Below are 14,088 nucleotides of genomic sequence, written 5' to 3' on the forward strand. Positions count from 1 at the left end.
AAGAAAGAAGGCCCGGCAGCGGCCCGGCAGATCCCTCCGCCGCGACGAAGCGCCGCCGCCGCAGAGCCCGGAACGCATCCCCTCCCCTGCGCCTTCCTCCGGGGGTATCCCTCCGCCAGCCGCTGGCCGGCCTTCTAGTCCCGCACCGAGGGGACCGGGGGGGACCGGGGGGCGGGGCTGGGGGTGTCACAGCCTGACGGGACCCGAGCACGGCGGCAGGCAGCGTGAAACGCAGAGACTCCGCCGACTGACCCTGAGCGTGGGCCGTTCTCCCCGCCTCCCCGGTTGTCCTGCGCGGGGTGGAGCGCCGGGGGGGGCGGGGTGGAGCGCCGGGGGGGGCGGGGGGGGCGGGGACACTAGTTTGTGCACGTGTGCGCGGAGACACGGAGTCAAAGTTCGCCGGGAGCAATAAGAGTGAGAGAGCGCGAGCGAGCTCCCGCAGTCTGGACGCTTCATTAGAGAGAGCAGTGTGCCGTGTTCACACCCCCTTCCACCCGGGAGACAGAACTGGACGCGGGGTATCGCGGTCTTGCGGGGACGGTTGGACCTTTTTTTTCTGCGCGACCCCGCTTGTGACCGAGCCGAGCCGCCGCTGCGATACCTCGGGCTGTGCGGGGACGGGACCGGTACCGCGGTGCGTGGGGTGTGCGGCTATTAATGGCCCCGGCGTGCTGATCGCGGGGTGTTTATTAGTCTGTATCGCGGGAGCGCAGCCTGCTTCCTGCGGGAAGAGTTCACACGTGGACAGTATTGACGCCTGCCGGGCAGAGACCCGAACTCGTTTTCCCGGTCTGCCGCGCAGAGAGGAGTCGCCGAGTTACTGTCGCCGGACAGTAGTTTTGTGTGTGTGGGGGTCCTATTTATTTTTTCTCCGTGGAAGAAGATGTCCCACGCGTGGTCCCGCACGATGAGGAGGTGAGTGCAGTTCTGTCTGTCCTGTCAGTGCGCTCTCTGTGTGTGTGTGTGTTTGCGTCGGTCCTGTCAGTGCGCTCTTTGTGTGAGTGTGTGTGTGTGTTTGCGTCGGTCCTGTCAGTGCGCTCTTTGCGTGCGCTCGCTCACGCGCGTCCATGCGCCCCGTGCCTGTCAGACACGCGCTGAGCGAGACGAAAGTATTGGCGTGGGGGGAGTTCGGGTTCGGGAAAAACAGTCCCGAATTCGTTTAGTTTAAAATTTTAAAAATGTGCAAAGGCGAGCTGTGTGCTGGGGTGCAGTGCGGGGGCACGCTTGCTCTCCAAAAAAGGGGTTACAGCAACTCGGAGCAACTCTACAGCAGTGGAGAGACGTGCTTCAGTCCTGCAATCTTATCTTTTTCCGTCTGCTCAGTTTTAAATGCTCTTCCACGTAGTCTCTGCTTTTGCACTCTGGCTGCTCAAGTTGTCTTCAGTTTTCAAGACTGTAGAGACTCAGTTCCTCCAGCCTGTCAGTGTGGGACACCCCCTTCAGACCTAAAGAGACTCGGGTGACCTGTCAACAGGGAGATGTCCTCTCACGATGAGCGCCCCCTGGTGGTGGATACTTTGTGAGAGTCGGGGAATAGCCAGTTACCCACATTGGGTTCAGCCGTGTCGAACCCCAGGCCACTGCTGTCTGGGCTCCGTAGAGTTTGCGAACTCCAGATGCTTCTTCCGATTCTCACCCGTAGGCGTCAGTGTAGTGCTCCTCCTTCTGAAGAGCAGGTGTAGGCGAGTGCGTGTTCTCCAGCGCTACTTGATCGCCCTCAGCGGAGTGAGACGATGAGGCACCGAAGTTCTCTCTGGTCTCTTGATGACACAGCACTGCAGTTTCCCAGGTGTCATGGGTACTGGGTCTGCTGAGCCAGCCCAGGCCTGTCTGTCCACGTGAGCGCTTGTGAACAAGGGGTTTCTGTGCCATTTCACCAATACTACAGCACCCTACTACAGCACCCTACTGACCCACTACTACACACTGCTGACCCACTACTCCACTACTACTACACACTACAGCCCTTCTATTCCACACTACCAATTGGCAATTATTTTGCCATTACTGCCATTTAAATTAACGATTAATTTGTGTGCAGATGAATTCGGTTTATTCAGCAAGTAATGCTTGGCGATAAAGGATACCCCCCGCTGTGAGTGAAAGATTTGTGGGGACACCCTTGCTTCTTAAGAGCATGTTGTGACGAGAGGGAGGGTAGTCCTTATGATATCGTAATACTCCAAAGAGGGGGTTTTCTGGGTTAATTTAATTTGGGTTCAGTTAGGATGTTAAGCAATCTCACATGCGTGCCATTATCTCTGTGTCTCTCTCCATGATGCTCGGTGTGTGATTGCTGTGTGTGAGAGTGCTCTAGTCTCTGTGATGTAGTGTGTGTTGTCAAGGTCAGTGTGTGATTGCTGTGTGCTCTAGTCTCTGTGATGTAGTGTGTGTTGTCAAGCTCGGTGTGTGATTGCTGTGTGTGAGAGTGCTCTAGTCTCTGTGATGCAGTGTGTGTAGTCAAGCTCAGTGTGTGATTGCTGTGTGTGAGAGTACTCTAGTCTCTGTGATGCAGTGTGTTGCCAAGGTGTGTGATTGCTGTTTGCCCTAGTCTCTGTGGTGTAGTGTGTGTTGTCAAGCTCAGTGTGTGATTGCTGTGTGTGAGTGCTGTAGTCTCTCTCCATGATGCAATGTGCGCTCTGTGTTGCATGTCTGTCTGGAAACTCGGGGTGTCGAATTACGGCCTGGTGTCGTGGCAACAAGCTGCACACATCCTCCAGAACAGCTCAGTGACGCCCTTTACCTGACAGCTCGAGGTTTTTATAGCGTCTTAGTGAGCACACTGACACTCCGACTGACCAGCTGACCCAGTGACACCGAGACGCTGATGGAGACACACACATTGACACCGATACACACGCGCAGACGCTGAGACACGGGCTGGCTGCACGCCCCAGCCTGCTCGTGTGGTACACAGTGTTCTTACACCTGTTCTCTCTGACGGACTGGAACAGAGAAGTACAGATGGCCTAGTCTCGCCCTTCTGAGTCTGGAGATGCCCCCGCCCCCTCCTCCGACTAGCGATACAAACCACCCCTGCCGTCACCAGAGCACCTAACACTGTAGATGCCATGGACCACATCTTTCACTACTGCTGGTGTGGGGAGTTAATGATCCGACCTGTCCTGTGGTTAATGATTCATATCGGTTATCTGCAGTCACACATTGGACTGTTTGACTGGGATCAGCACTTCCACACATGGCTGATCCAGATCCGTGTGCTCTGGGCCTTGTGTACAGAGCCTGCGTGGGTGTGTGTGCTTGTGAGCAGTGTGTATGATTGCAGTGTGAGCTTGCCATGTTCAGTGTGACTGCGGTTTGTGTATAGCGTGTGCCGTGTGAGTGTAATGAGCTCTATGAGTGCAGTGTAATGAGCTGCATTTGTGCGGAGTGCAGTGGAGTGTGAGCTGCATTTGTGCAGTGTGATCTGTATGAATGCAGTGTGAGCTGGATTTGTGCTGTGTGAGGGCTGTATGAATGCAGTATGTGCAGTGTGAGTGTGGTCAGTGTTGATGTGCGATTGCTCTATGAATGCAGTATGTGCAGTGTGTGTTCAGTGTGTCTGTGTGTGCGCCGAGGTTTGTAAATTCAGAATGTGTGTCCCTGAGTTCATCTGGGTCCCCCACCTAAACAGCAGGGAAACGGAGGAGGGGAAACGCAGAGGGAGAGGAGGGAGGGTGTGTCCGAGGTTCGAGTTCTCTCATTGGTCGCTTTTCTGGGGCCGTGCCCGTCCCCTCGAGGATCATTCCGGAGAACAGGATAGAGCAAAGGTCAGCAGGATCCGGGAGAGGGAGGGAGAGACGCACATTGACTGACGGGGAGAAAGGTGTCTCGCACTAGAGAGGGAGAAGAATGTGTGCAGACAGGGCCAGGGGGCAGGAGAGAGAGAGGGACAGGAGGAGGGGTAAGGGGCCAACACAGAGAGAGAGAGAGAGAGAGAGAGGGACAGGATGGGTTAAAACTGAACTGAGGATGAGGGTAACGCCCTCTGTGCAGCGTGGCATGCTGATAGAGATGCACCTGCATTATGAATAGGAAGAAAAATATGAGAGAGCCCATCACTTTATTGGCCCTATACAATCTCTTGCATTAGGAATTTGTCTTTTCTCAGACCCCAGCTTGCTCTCCATAAGATACAGACAGGGGTAGAGAAGCTGGGGGTCAGAGCGCAGGGTCAGCCATTTATACAGCACCCCTGGAGCAGCTGGGGTGAAGGGCCTCGCTCAGGGGCCCAACAGAGTAGGATTCCTCTGCCGGCCGCGGGATTTGAACCTGCAACCTTCCAGCCACAGACACAGATCCTGAGCCACAGAGCCACCACTCCGCCCAACCCTGTATTTGTGGTGTTGTCTTTATATCTACAAAAGTTTGAACCCTGGTTATTTCTGGCCTCGCGTAGCATAAGCATCTCCAACAGGCAAAACCCTACATTGAGCCACTTTGGAAATGTTCAGAGTCGTTTAATTCTTTTATCACACTAACTTCTTTCAGCCAGCAGGAATACCACCATAACCCTGACTGAGCTTAAAAAAATTACAGTATCTCGCATACTTTTCAGACTCTGACCCTGACTAGGTACTTTTTATCAGTCTAGAGTCTGTGCTCATTTACTGTAGCTCTGTTAGATACAGTCACTCAAGAATTATGCACAAGTAAAACAATTCGCTATATGAGTACATCTCGGACCCATCCATCCAAAGAGATTTTTTTTATCAGTTCTTCGTGAAAGTCTCCTTGTTCAGAATTGGGGTAAGTTGCAGGCGGGAGGGAGAGGAGAGCTCAGGAATGAGGAGGAGGGAAGGAGAGAGACAGATGAACTGGTTCAGCTTGTGTGATCTTTACTGTGCGGGTTCAGTTGCTCTGTGACGTCACTCACTGAAACTGGGGGAAAGGTCACCGAGATCTCTTCCTCCTTCTCTCTCGGTGCAGTTTTAATGTAGTGTTCAGTCAGTGTGTCTGTATGAACCCCTCTCTCTCAGTGCAGTGTTAATGTACTGGAGTGTCCAGTCAGTCAGTGTGTCTGTATGAACCCCTCTCTCTCAGTGCAGTGTTAATGTACTGGAGTGTCCAGTCAGTGTGTCTGTATGAACCCCTCTCTCTCAGTGCAGTGTTAATGGACTGGAGTGTCCAGTCAGTCAGTGTGTCTGTATGAACCCCTCTCTCTCAGTGCAGTGTTAATGGACTGGAGTGTCCAGTCAGTGTGTCTGTATGAACCCCTCTCTCTCAGTGCAGTGTTCATGTACTGGAGTGTCCAGTCTGTGTGTCTGTATGAACCCCTCTCTCTCAGTGCAGTGTTAATGTACTGGAGTGTCCAGTCAGTCAGTGTGTCTGTATGAACCCCTCTCTCTCAGTGCAGTGTTAATGGACTGGAGTGTCCAGTCAGTGTGTCTGTATGAACCCCTCTCTCTCAGTGCAGTGTTAATGTACTGGAGTGTCCAGTCAGTCAGGGTGTCTGTATGAACCCCTCTCTCTCAGTGCAGTGTTAATGTACTGGAGTGTCCAGTCAGCAGTGTGTCTGTATGAACCCCTCTCTCTCAGTGCAGTGTTAATGTACTGGAGTGTCCAGTCAGTCAGTGTGTCTGTATGAACCCCTCTCTCTCAGTGCAGTGTTAATGTACTGGAGTGTCCAGTCAGTCAGTGTGTCTGTATGAACCCCTCTCTCTCAGTGCAGTGTTAATGTACTGGAGTGTCCAGTCAGTGTGTCTGTATGAACCCCTCTCTCTCAGTGCAGTCTTAATGTACTGGAGTGTCCAGTCAGTCAGTGTGTCTGTATGAACCCCTCTCTCAGTGCAGTGTTAATGTACTGGAGTGTCCAGTCAGTCAGTGTGTCTGTATTAACCCCCCCTCTCTCTCTTCCAGGCATGCAATTCTCGGAGTCAGCAGTGGGGTGCGCTATTTCTCTACCTCCCTGTCTTCGCTTCCTCGCTCTGTGGAGAAGTTCGTGTCAAGTGCTGTGGAACTGTGTCGGCCGGCCGGGGTGACTGTGGTGACTGGGCAGCCTGAGGAAACGGCAGATATTCTGGCCAGGCTGCAGAAGGATGGAATGGTCAAGAAGCTGCCGAAATATGAGAACTGGTCAGTGTGTCTGTATGAACCCCTCTCTCTCAGTGTAGTGTTAATGTACTGGAGTGTCCAGTCAGTCAGTGTGTCTGTATGAACCCCTCTCTCAGTGCAGTGTTAATGTACTGGAGTGTCCAGTCAGTCAGTGTGTCTGTATGAACCCCTCTCTCTCAGTGCAGTGTTAATGTACTGGAGTGTCCAGTCAGTCAGTGTGTCTGTATGAACCCCTCTCTCTCAGTGCAGTGTTAATGAACATTAGTGTTCTAGTAGCGTTCATGTGGCCTGTCGTTCTCTCTGTAGCTGGCTCGCTCGCACTGACCCGAAGGATGTTGCTCGTGTGGAAAGCAAGACGGTTATTGTCACAAAGAACCAGCGTGACACCATTCCCATGCCAGCAGGGGGCGCCAAGAGCCAGCTGGGCAACTGGATGAGTGAGACTGACTTTGAGAAAGCCAAGAGCGAGCGGTTCCCGGGCTGCATGTCAGGTACAGAGCTGTGAGCACACCTGTCTCTCTCTCTGAGACACACACACACACACACACACACACACACACACACACACACACACACACACACACACACACACACACACACACTGTTCTCTCTCTCTCTCTCTGTACTGTAATATAGTATTGTAATATCTACCCCACAGGAAGGAATATGTACGTGATCCCCTTCAGTATGGGCCCCCTGGGGTCCCCAATCTCCAAGTTTGGGGTGCAGGTGACGGACTCTCCCTACGTAGTGGCGAGCATGGGCATCATGACGCGCATGGGCTCGCAGGTCCTGGAGCGGCTCGGGGACGGAGAGTTCGTCCGCTGCCTGCACTCTGTGGGGAGACCACTGCCACTGAAAGGTCTGTCCCTCTCCGTCTGGATCTCTTTGCTCCTCTCCGTCTGTCCCTCTCTGTATCGGGCGAGTGAGGGACTGTGGGGACAGGTGGGGGGGTGGCGGGTGAGTGAGGGACTGTGGGGACAGGTAGGGGGGGTGGCGGGCGAGTGAGGGACTGTGGGGACAGGTGGGGGGGTGGCGGGCGAGTGAGGGACTGTGGGGACAGGTGGGGGGGTGGCGGGCGAGTGAGGGACTGTGGGGACAGGTGGGAGGGTGGCGGGCGAGTGAGGGACTGTGGGGACAGGTAGGGGGGTGAGTGAGGGACTGTGGGGACAGGTAGGGTGTGAGTGAGGGACTGTGGGGACAGGTAGGGGGGTGGCGGGCGAATGAGGGACTGTGGGGACAGGTAGGGGGGTGAGTGAGGGACTGTGGGGACAGGTAGGGTGTGAGTGAGGGACTGTGGGGACAGGTAGGAGGGTGGCGGGTGAGTGAGGGACTGTGGGGACAGGTGGGGGGGTGGCGGGTGAGTGAGGGACTGTGGGGACAGGTAGGGGGCGAGTGAGGGACTGTGGGGACAGGTGGGAGGGTGGCGGGCGAGTGAGGGACTGTGGGGACAGGTAGGGGGGTGAGTGAGGGACTGTGGGGACAGGTAGGGTGTGAGTGAGGGACTGTGGGGACAGGTAGGGTGTGAGTGAGGGACTGTGGGGACAGGTAGGGTGTGAGAGAGGGACTGTGGGGACAGGTAGGGGGGGTGGCGGGCGAGTGAGGGACTGTGGGGACAGGTAGGGTGTGAGTGAGGGACTGTGGGGACAGGTAGGGGGGTGGCGGGTGAGTGAGGGACTGTGGGGACAGGTAGGGTGTGAGAGAGGGACTGTGGGGACAGGTGGGAGGGTGGCGGGCGAATGAGGGACTGTGGGGACAGGCAGGAGGGTGGCGGGCGAGTGAGGGACTGTGGGGACACGTAGAGGGCGAGTGAGGGACTGTGGGGACAGGTAGGGTGTGAGTGAGGGACTGTGGGGACAGGTAGGGGGGTGGCGGGCGAATGAGGGACTGTGGGGACACGTAGAGGGTGAGTGAGGGACTGTGGGGACAGGTAGGGTGTGAGTGAGGGACTGTGGGGACAGGTCCGCTGTGTCAGTTGAGTCTCGGTGCGGGTGGGTTGGACGAGTTGTGAAGACGGCCTGGGTCTCCTCTCAGCTCCCCTGGTCAACGCCTGGCCCTGTAACCCAGAGAAGACCCTCATCGCCCACCAGCCCGCCTCGCGGCAGATCGTGTCGTTCGGCAGTGGCTACGGCGGGAACTCCCTGCTGGGCAAGAAGTGTTTCGCCCTGCGGATCGCCTCCTGCATCGCCAAGGACGAGGGCTGGCTGGCCGAGCACATGCTGGTGAGGCCGACTGACGCGCCGAGACCCGCCTGGCCTGAGGGACACAGAGACACAGAGGGACACCTCCACTGAGGGACACACTGAGACTCGCTGAGACTTGCCTCACCTGAGGGGCACAGTGAGACACTGAGGGACACTGAGACTCAGCTCCACTGAGGGACACACTGAGACACTGAGGGACACAGAGACACAGAGGCTCACCTCCACTGATGGACACAGTGAGACTCACTGAGACTTGCCTCACCTGAGGGACACACTGAGGGACACTGAGACTCACCTCCACTGATGGACACAGTGAGACTCACTGAGACTTGCCTCACCTGAGGGACACACTGAGACACTGAGGGACACTGAGACTCACCTCCACTGATGGACACAGTGAGACTTGAGGACACAGTGAGACTCACCTCCACTAAGGGACACACTAACACTGAGGGACACAGTGAGACTCACCTCCACTAAAGGACAGTGAGACGCGCCTCACCTGAGGGACACACCGAGACTTGTGGACACACTAACACTGAGGGACACAGTGAGACTCGCCTCCACTAAAGGACAGTGAGACGCGCCTCACCTGAGGGACACACTGAGACACTGACAGCACACTGAGGGGCACAGTGAGGCCGAGGGACACGCTGTGACACTCATGGACACCCTGACCTCGCGCGTCCTCCTCTGCCCCCCAGATCCTGGGCATCACCAGCCCCCAGGGCGTGAAGCGGTACGTGGCGGCGGCGTTCCCCAGCGCCTGCGGGAAGACCAACCTGGCCATGATGCGGCCCACGCTGCCCGGCTGGAAGGTGGAGTGCGTCGGGGACGACATCGCCTGGATGAAGTTCGACAGCCAGGGTAAGGACCGACCCACACGCGGTATTTAGCCAATACCAGGCAGCATGGAGCAGTGCTGACCTGTACCAGACCAGCATGGAGCAATATTGACCGGTACCAGACCAGTATAGAGTGTTATTAGCCAGTGCCAGGCCAGTATAAGCAAAATTGACCACTGCCAGGCCAGTATGGAGTGGTATTGACCTGTACCAGACCAGTATAAGCAAAATTGACCACTGCCAGGCCAGTATGGAGTGGTATTGACCTGTACCAGACCAGTATATAGTGTTATTAGCCAGTGCCAGGCCAGTATAAGCAATATTGACCAGTGCCAGGCCAGTATGGAGGGGTATTGATCTGTACCAGGCCAGTATGGAGTGTTATTAGCCAGTGCCAGGCCAGTATGGAGGGGTATTGACCTGTACCAGACCAGTATTTAGTGGTCTCTCTCAGTGCTGACCCATCTCCTCTCTCAGGGCGCTTGCGGGCCATTAACCCCGAGAACGGCTTCTTCGGCGTGGCCCCGGGGACCTCGATGAAGACGAACCCCAACGCCATGGCCACCATCCAGCGCAACACCATCTTCACCAACGTGGGCGAGACCAGCGACGGGGGCGTGTGGTGGGAGGGCATCGACCAGCCGCCCGCACCCGGGGTCAAGCTCACCAACTGGCTGGGGCAGGCCTGGCAGCCAGGTAACGGCGCCCGAGCCCGATGGCGTACAGCAGGAAGGACACGGCGCCCCAGTGCGGCCACGCCCACACACACGTGCCCACACGCACTGCCCCCATGTGGGCCATCACACAGCACTGCACAGCACTGCACTGCCCCCATGTGGGCTCGCACACACACTGCACTGCACTGCCCTGCCCCCATGTGGGCTCGCACACACACTGCACTGCACTGCCCTGCCCCCATGTGGGCCCGCACACACACTGCACAGCACTGCACTGCCCCCATGTGGGCTCGCACACACACTGCACTGCACTGCACTGCCCCCATGTGGGCTCGCACACACACTGCACTGCACTGCACTGCCCCCATGTGGGCTCGCACACACACTGCACTGCACTGCCCCCATGTGGGCCCACACACACACACACTGCACAGCACTGCACTGCCCCCATGTGGGCCCACACACACACTGCACAGCACTGCACTGCCCACATGTGGGCTCGCACACACACTGCACTGCACTGCCCTGCCCCCATGTGGGCCCGCACACACACTGCACAGCACTGCACTGCCCCCATGTGGGCCCACACACACACACACTGCACAGCACTGCACTGCCCCCATGTGGGCCCACACACACACACACTGCACAGCACTGCACTGCCCCCATGTGGGCCCACACACACACACACTGCACAGCACTGCACTGCCCCCATGTGGGCCCACACACACACACACTGCACAGCACTGCACTGCCCCCATGTGGGCCCACACACACACACACTGCACAGCACTGCACTGCCCCCATGTGGGCCCACACACACACACACTGCACAGCACTGCACTGCCCCCATGTGGGCCCACACACACACACACTGCACAGCACTGCACTGCCCCCATGTGGGCCCACACACACACACACTGCACAGCACTGCACACAGACACAGACAGCACTGCCCTCTCTCCCAGCGCGGCGCCCATCCCTCTCCCAGACCCCAGGGAGGCCTTGGTTGGAAGAGGAGCAGGGCAGGGTGGCCCTGCGCTGAGGATGGTTACCTCAGCAGCCGGTGTGGCTCCGTGACGAGGGGGTGGGGCTCGCCGAAAGCCGGAGGTCTCTGGCGCTTCTTGGTTTCACTGGCTCCCGCCGCCGCCACGGGGCGGACCTGCTGCCTTGCCAGCTCGCCTCCTGTCGGCCCCGAGCCCTTGTGAATGTGGGGGCCCCGCCCTGTCTTCCCGCAGGTGACCCCCAGCCCTGCGCCCACCCGAACTCGCGCTTCTGTGCCCCGGCCGCCCAGTGCCCCATCATGGACCCCCACTGGGAGAGCCCGGAGGGCGTGCCCATCGACGCCATCATCTTCGGCGGCCGCCGGCCCGAGGGTGAGTCCCCACGCCCGCCCCCATCACGCCGACCCACGAGGGCAGGGGGGTGCATGCTCTCGACCCCCTGCTGCCCGAGTATCGACCCCTCCGTCTCTATTACACCCTTTCTCTGAACAGGAGAAACAGACTAACCTGCTGACACTGCATTGACCCCTCTGTCTCTCACTGGATGAGCCCGGCCCTCTGTAGTAACCCCTCTGTCTCTCACTGGATGAGCCCGGCCCTCTGCATTGACCCCTCTGTCTCTCACTGGATGAGCCCGGCCCTCTGTAGTGACCCCTCTGTCTCTCACTGGATGAGCCCGGCCCTCTGTAGTGACCCCTCTGTCTCTCACTGGATGAGCCCAGCCCAGCCCTCTGAACCCCTCTGTCTCTCAGTGGATTGACACTCTGCATCAATTCCCCTGTCTGAGTCTATTAGCCCGCCTCTCTACAATAACATCTCTCCCTGTAGGAGCCTGACCCTGCTTTCACGTGTGTGTGTGTGTGTGTGTGTGTGTACGCCTCTGTCTGCCTCCGCCTGTGTGACCCCGTCTCCTTGTCACAGGTGTCCCCCTGGTGTACGAGTCGTTCAGCTGGCGTCACGGAGTGTTTGTGGGCTCGGCCATGAGGTCCGAGTCCACGGCAGCTGCAGAACACAAGGGTGAGTTCCTGTCTGTGGCTGGGCTGCACGGCAGCAGTAGTCACTCCGTCTTCCCACTGTCATGTTTGCCTTCTGGGCCTGCGGCATTGTGACATCAGCAGGTCGGGCAGGGCCAATCGGCACACGGCACTAGAGAGGAGGCGGAGCTTGCACGCACATTCCTATTGGCCCAGGAATACAGCCAATCGGAGCTCTATGGCTGACAGCCATAGACCAGGAGGGAAACAGACACAGGGTGCAGCACAGTCCTCTTTGGCAGAGTTGTAGGATACAGGTGGTACTGTACTGGAGTGTCCAGTGTGTCTGTATGAACCCCTCTCTCTCAGTGCAGTGTTAATGTACTGGAGTGTCCAGTCAGTCAGTGTGTCTGTATGAACCCCTCTCTCTCAGTGCAGTGTTAATGTACTGGAGTGTCCAGTCAGTGTATTAACCCCTCTGTCTTGTCCTCAGGGAAGGTCATCATGCATGACCCCTTTGCCATGCGCCCGTTCTTTGGCTACAACTTCGGCCGCTACCTCTCTCACTGGCTGTCCATGGAGCAGCGGCCTGCGCCCACCAAGCTGCCCAAGATCTTCCACGTCAACTGGTTCCGGCGCGACCCGCAGACCGGCGGCTTCCTGTGGCCGGGCTTCGGGGAGAACTCGCGGGTGCTGGAGTGGATCTTCCGCCGGTGCGAGCGCGAGGGGAACGAGGAGAGGGGCGACGGCGTGCGCAGCGCCGTGGGCTGGCTGCCAGCAGAGGGCGCCCTGCCCGTGGCCGGACTCCCGGGGCCCGTCGACATGGGCGCCCTCTTCCACCTGCCTAAGGCATTCTGGGAGCGCGAGACGCAGGAAGTGAGGCGGTACCTGACGGAGCAGGTGGGCGAAGACCTGCCTGGCGCAATTGAGGGAGAGCTGAGAGGACTGGAGGACAGAGTGAAGGAGATGAGAGACTGAGAGGGAGTGACTGGACACTACAGCTCATTAACACCGCACTGAGAGAGGGGTTCATACAGAAATACAGACTGGACACTACAGCACATTAACACTGCACTGAGAGAGAGGGGTTCATACAGACACACTGACTGGACACTCCAGTACACTAACACTGCACTGAGAGAGAGGGGTTCATACAGACACACTGACTGGACACTCCAGTACATTAACACTGCACTGAGAGAGAGGGGTTCATACACACACACTGACTGGACACTACAGCACATTAACACTGAGAGAGAAGGGTTAATAGACACACTGGACACTACAGCACATTAACACTGAGAGAGGGGTGAATACAGAACAGAAGCTGACGGATTAGACTGTATGAAACCGTGAAGGCAGTGCGAGAGGCAGGAGTGTATGAAAGAAACGTTTAACTATGCAACAAAGCATCAAGAAACTTTTTAAAGCTAACAATCATGCTGCACCTTTACAATGAATTGTACAAAAACACAAAGAAATTATAACTATTCAACTGAGAGAGAGCTCTACAACCAGATAGCTGGTGATCATAGCTGTTTCTGTAGAAGTGCTCCAATACTTGTACCAAAGCTCCACCCATCCTGAAAATGATGGGTCCTGATTGGTCCACGTCTCAGGGAGGCATCCCAGCCTCCGATTGGCTCAGGAATGAACAACGAATCATTTTTATAATAAAACATGGGTGTAGCTTAATTTATGCATTATTCTTAAGATATTTTGAAAGTGTTCAAAACTTGAAAAAAGGACGAGAGCCAAAGACTATTGTAGCAACTGTGTTGAAGGAACATGTGAAGTGTGACGATGTTCTGTTGACTTTGTAATAAAGAAGATTCAGCTGAAGACCAATAGTGTCTGTCTTTGTGCAATACACTAACACCCCCTGCGTCTTTGTCTCCAGCCACACACAACCCCAGTCTCTGTGTACACGCACCTCCCCTCGACACAACCCCCGTGTCAGTTTACAGACACGCACGCCTCCCCTCAACACAACCCCTACATCTCTGTGTAGACACACACGCCTCCCCTCAACACAACCCCTACATCTCTGTGTAGACACACACACAACCTCAGTCTCTGTGTACAGACACACACACACACACACCTCCCCTCGACAACCCCCGTGTCGGTCTACAGACACACAGGCCTCCCCTCAACACAACCCCTACATCTGTGTAGACACACACACAACCTCAGTCGCTGTGTACAGACACACACACCTCCCTTCAACATAACCCCCATGTCTCTGTGTGGACACACAAAAAACAACCCCAGTCGATGTGTGGACACACCCATGCCCCCTAAACACAACCCCAGTCTCTGTGTAGATG

The 14,088-nt window shown here is 56.6% G+C and overlaps 1 protein-coding gene across 1 annotated transcript; it reads left to right on the plus strand.

Annotated features, from left to right (window-relative positions):
* The first annotated feature begins 387 nt into the window (after nt 1–387).
* pck2 (phosphoenolpyruvate carboxykinase 2 (mitochondrial)) lies at nt 388–13,600 on the plus strand. The gene is made up of 10 exons (XM_088637893.1): nt 388–915; nt 5,860–6,075; nt 6,361–6,545; nt 6,713–6,916; nt 8,089–8,276; nt 8,963–9,125; nt 9,581–9,799; nt 11,019–11,156; nt 11,706–11,801; nt 12,252–13,600. Exons 1-10 carry the CDS (start codon nt 884–886, stop codon nt 12,734–12,736), a joined length of 1,926 nt encoding a protein of 641 aa, XP_088494019.1. The 5' UTR covers nt 388–883; the 3' UTR covers nt 12,737–13,600.
* Nucleotides 13,601–14,088: the final 488 nt, after the last annotated feature.

The sequence above is a fragment of the Lepisosteus platostomus genome, chromosome 6, assembly GCF_059453375.1.
Source record: "Lepisosteus platostomus isolate fLepPlt1 chromosome 6, fLepPlt1.hap1, whole genome shotgun sequence".
Classification (NCBI taxonomy): domain Eukaryota; kingdom Metazoa; phylum Chordata; class Actinopteri; order Semionotiformes; family Lepisosteidae; genus Lepisosteus; species Lepisosteus platostomus.

Coding starts and splice junctions, on each gene's coding strand:
- pck2 (XM_088637893.1), top strand. CDS start 884: ATGTCCCACGCGTGGTCCCGCACGATGAGGAG. Junction 6,546..6,712: donor GTTCCCGGGCTGCATGTCAG/GTACAGAGCTGT, acceptor TCTACCCCACAG/GAAGGAATATGTACGTGATC. Junction 11,157..11,705: donor CGGCGGCCGCCGGCCCGAGG/GTGAGTCCCCAC, acceptor TCCTTGTCACAG/GTGTCCCCCTGGTGTACGAG.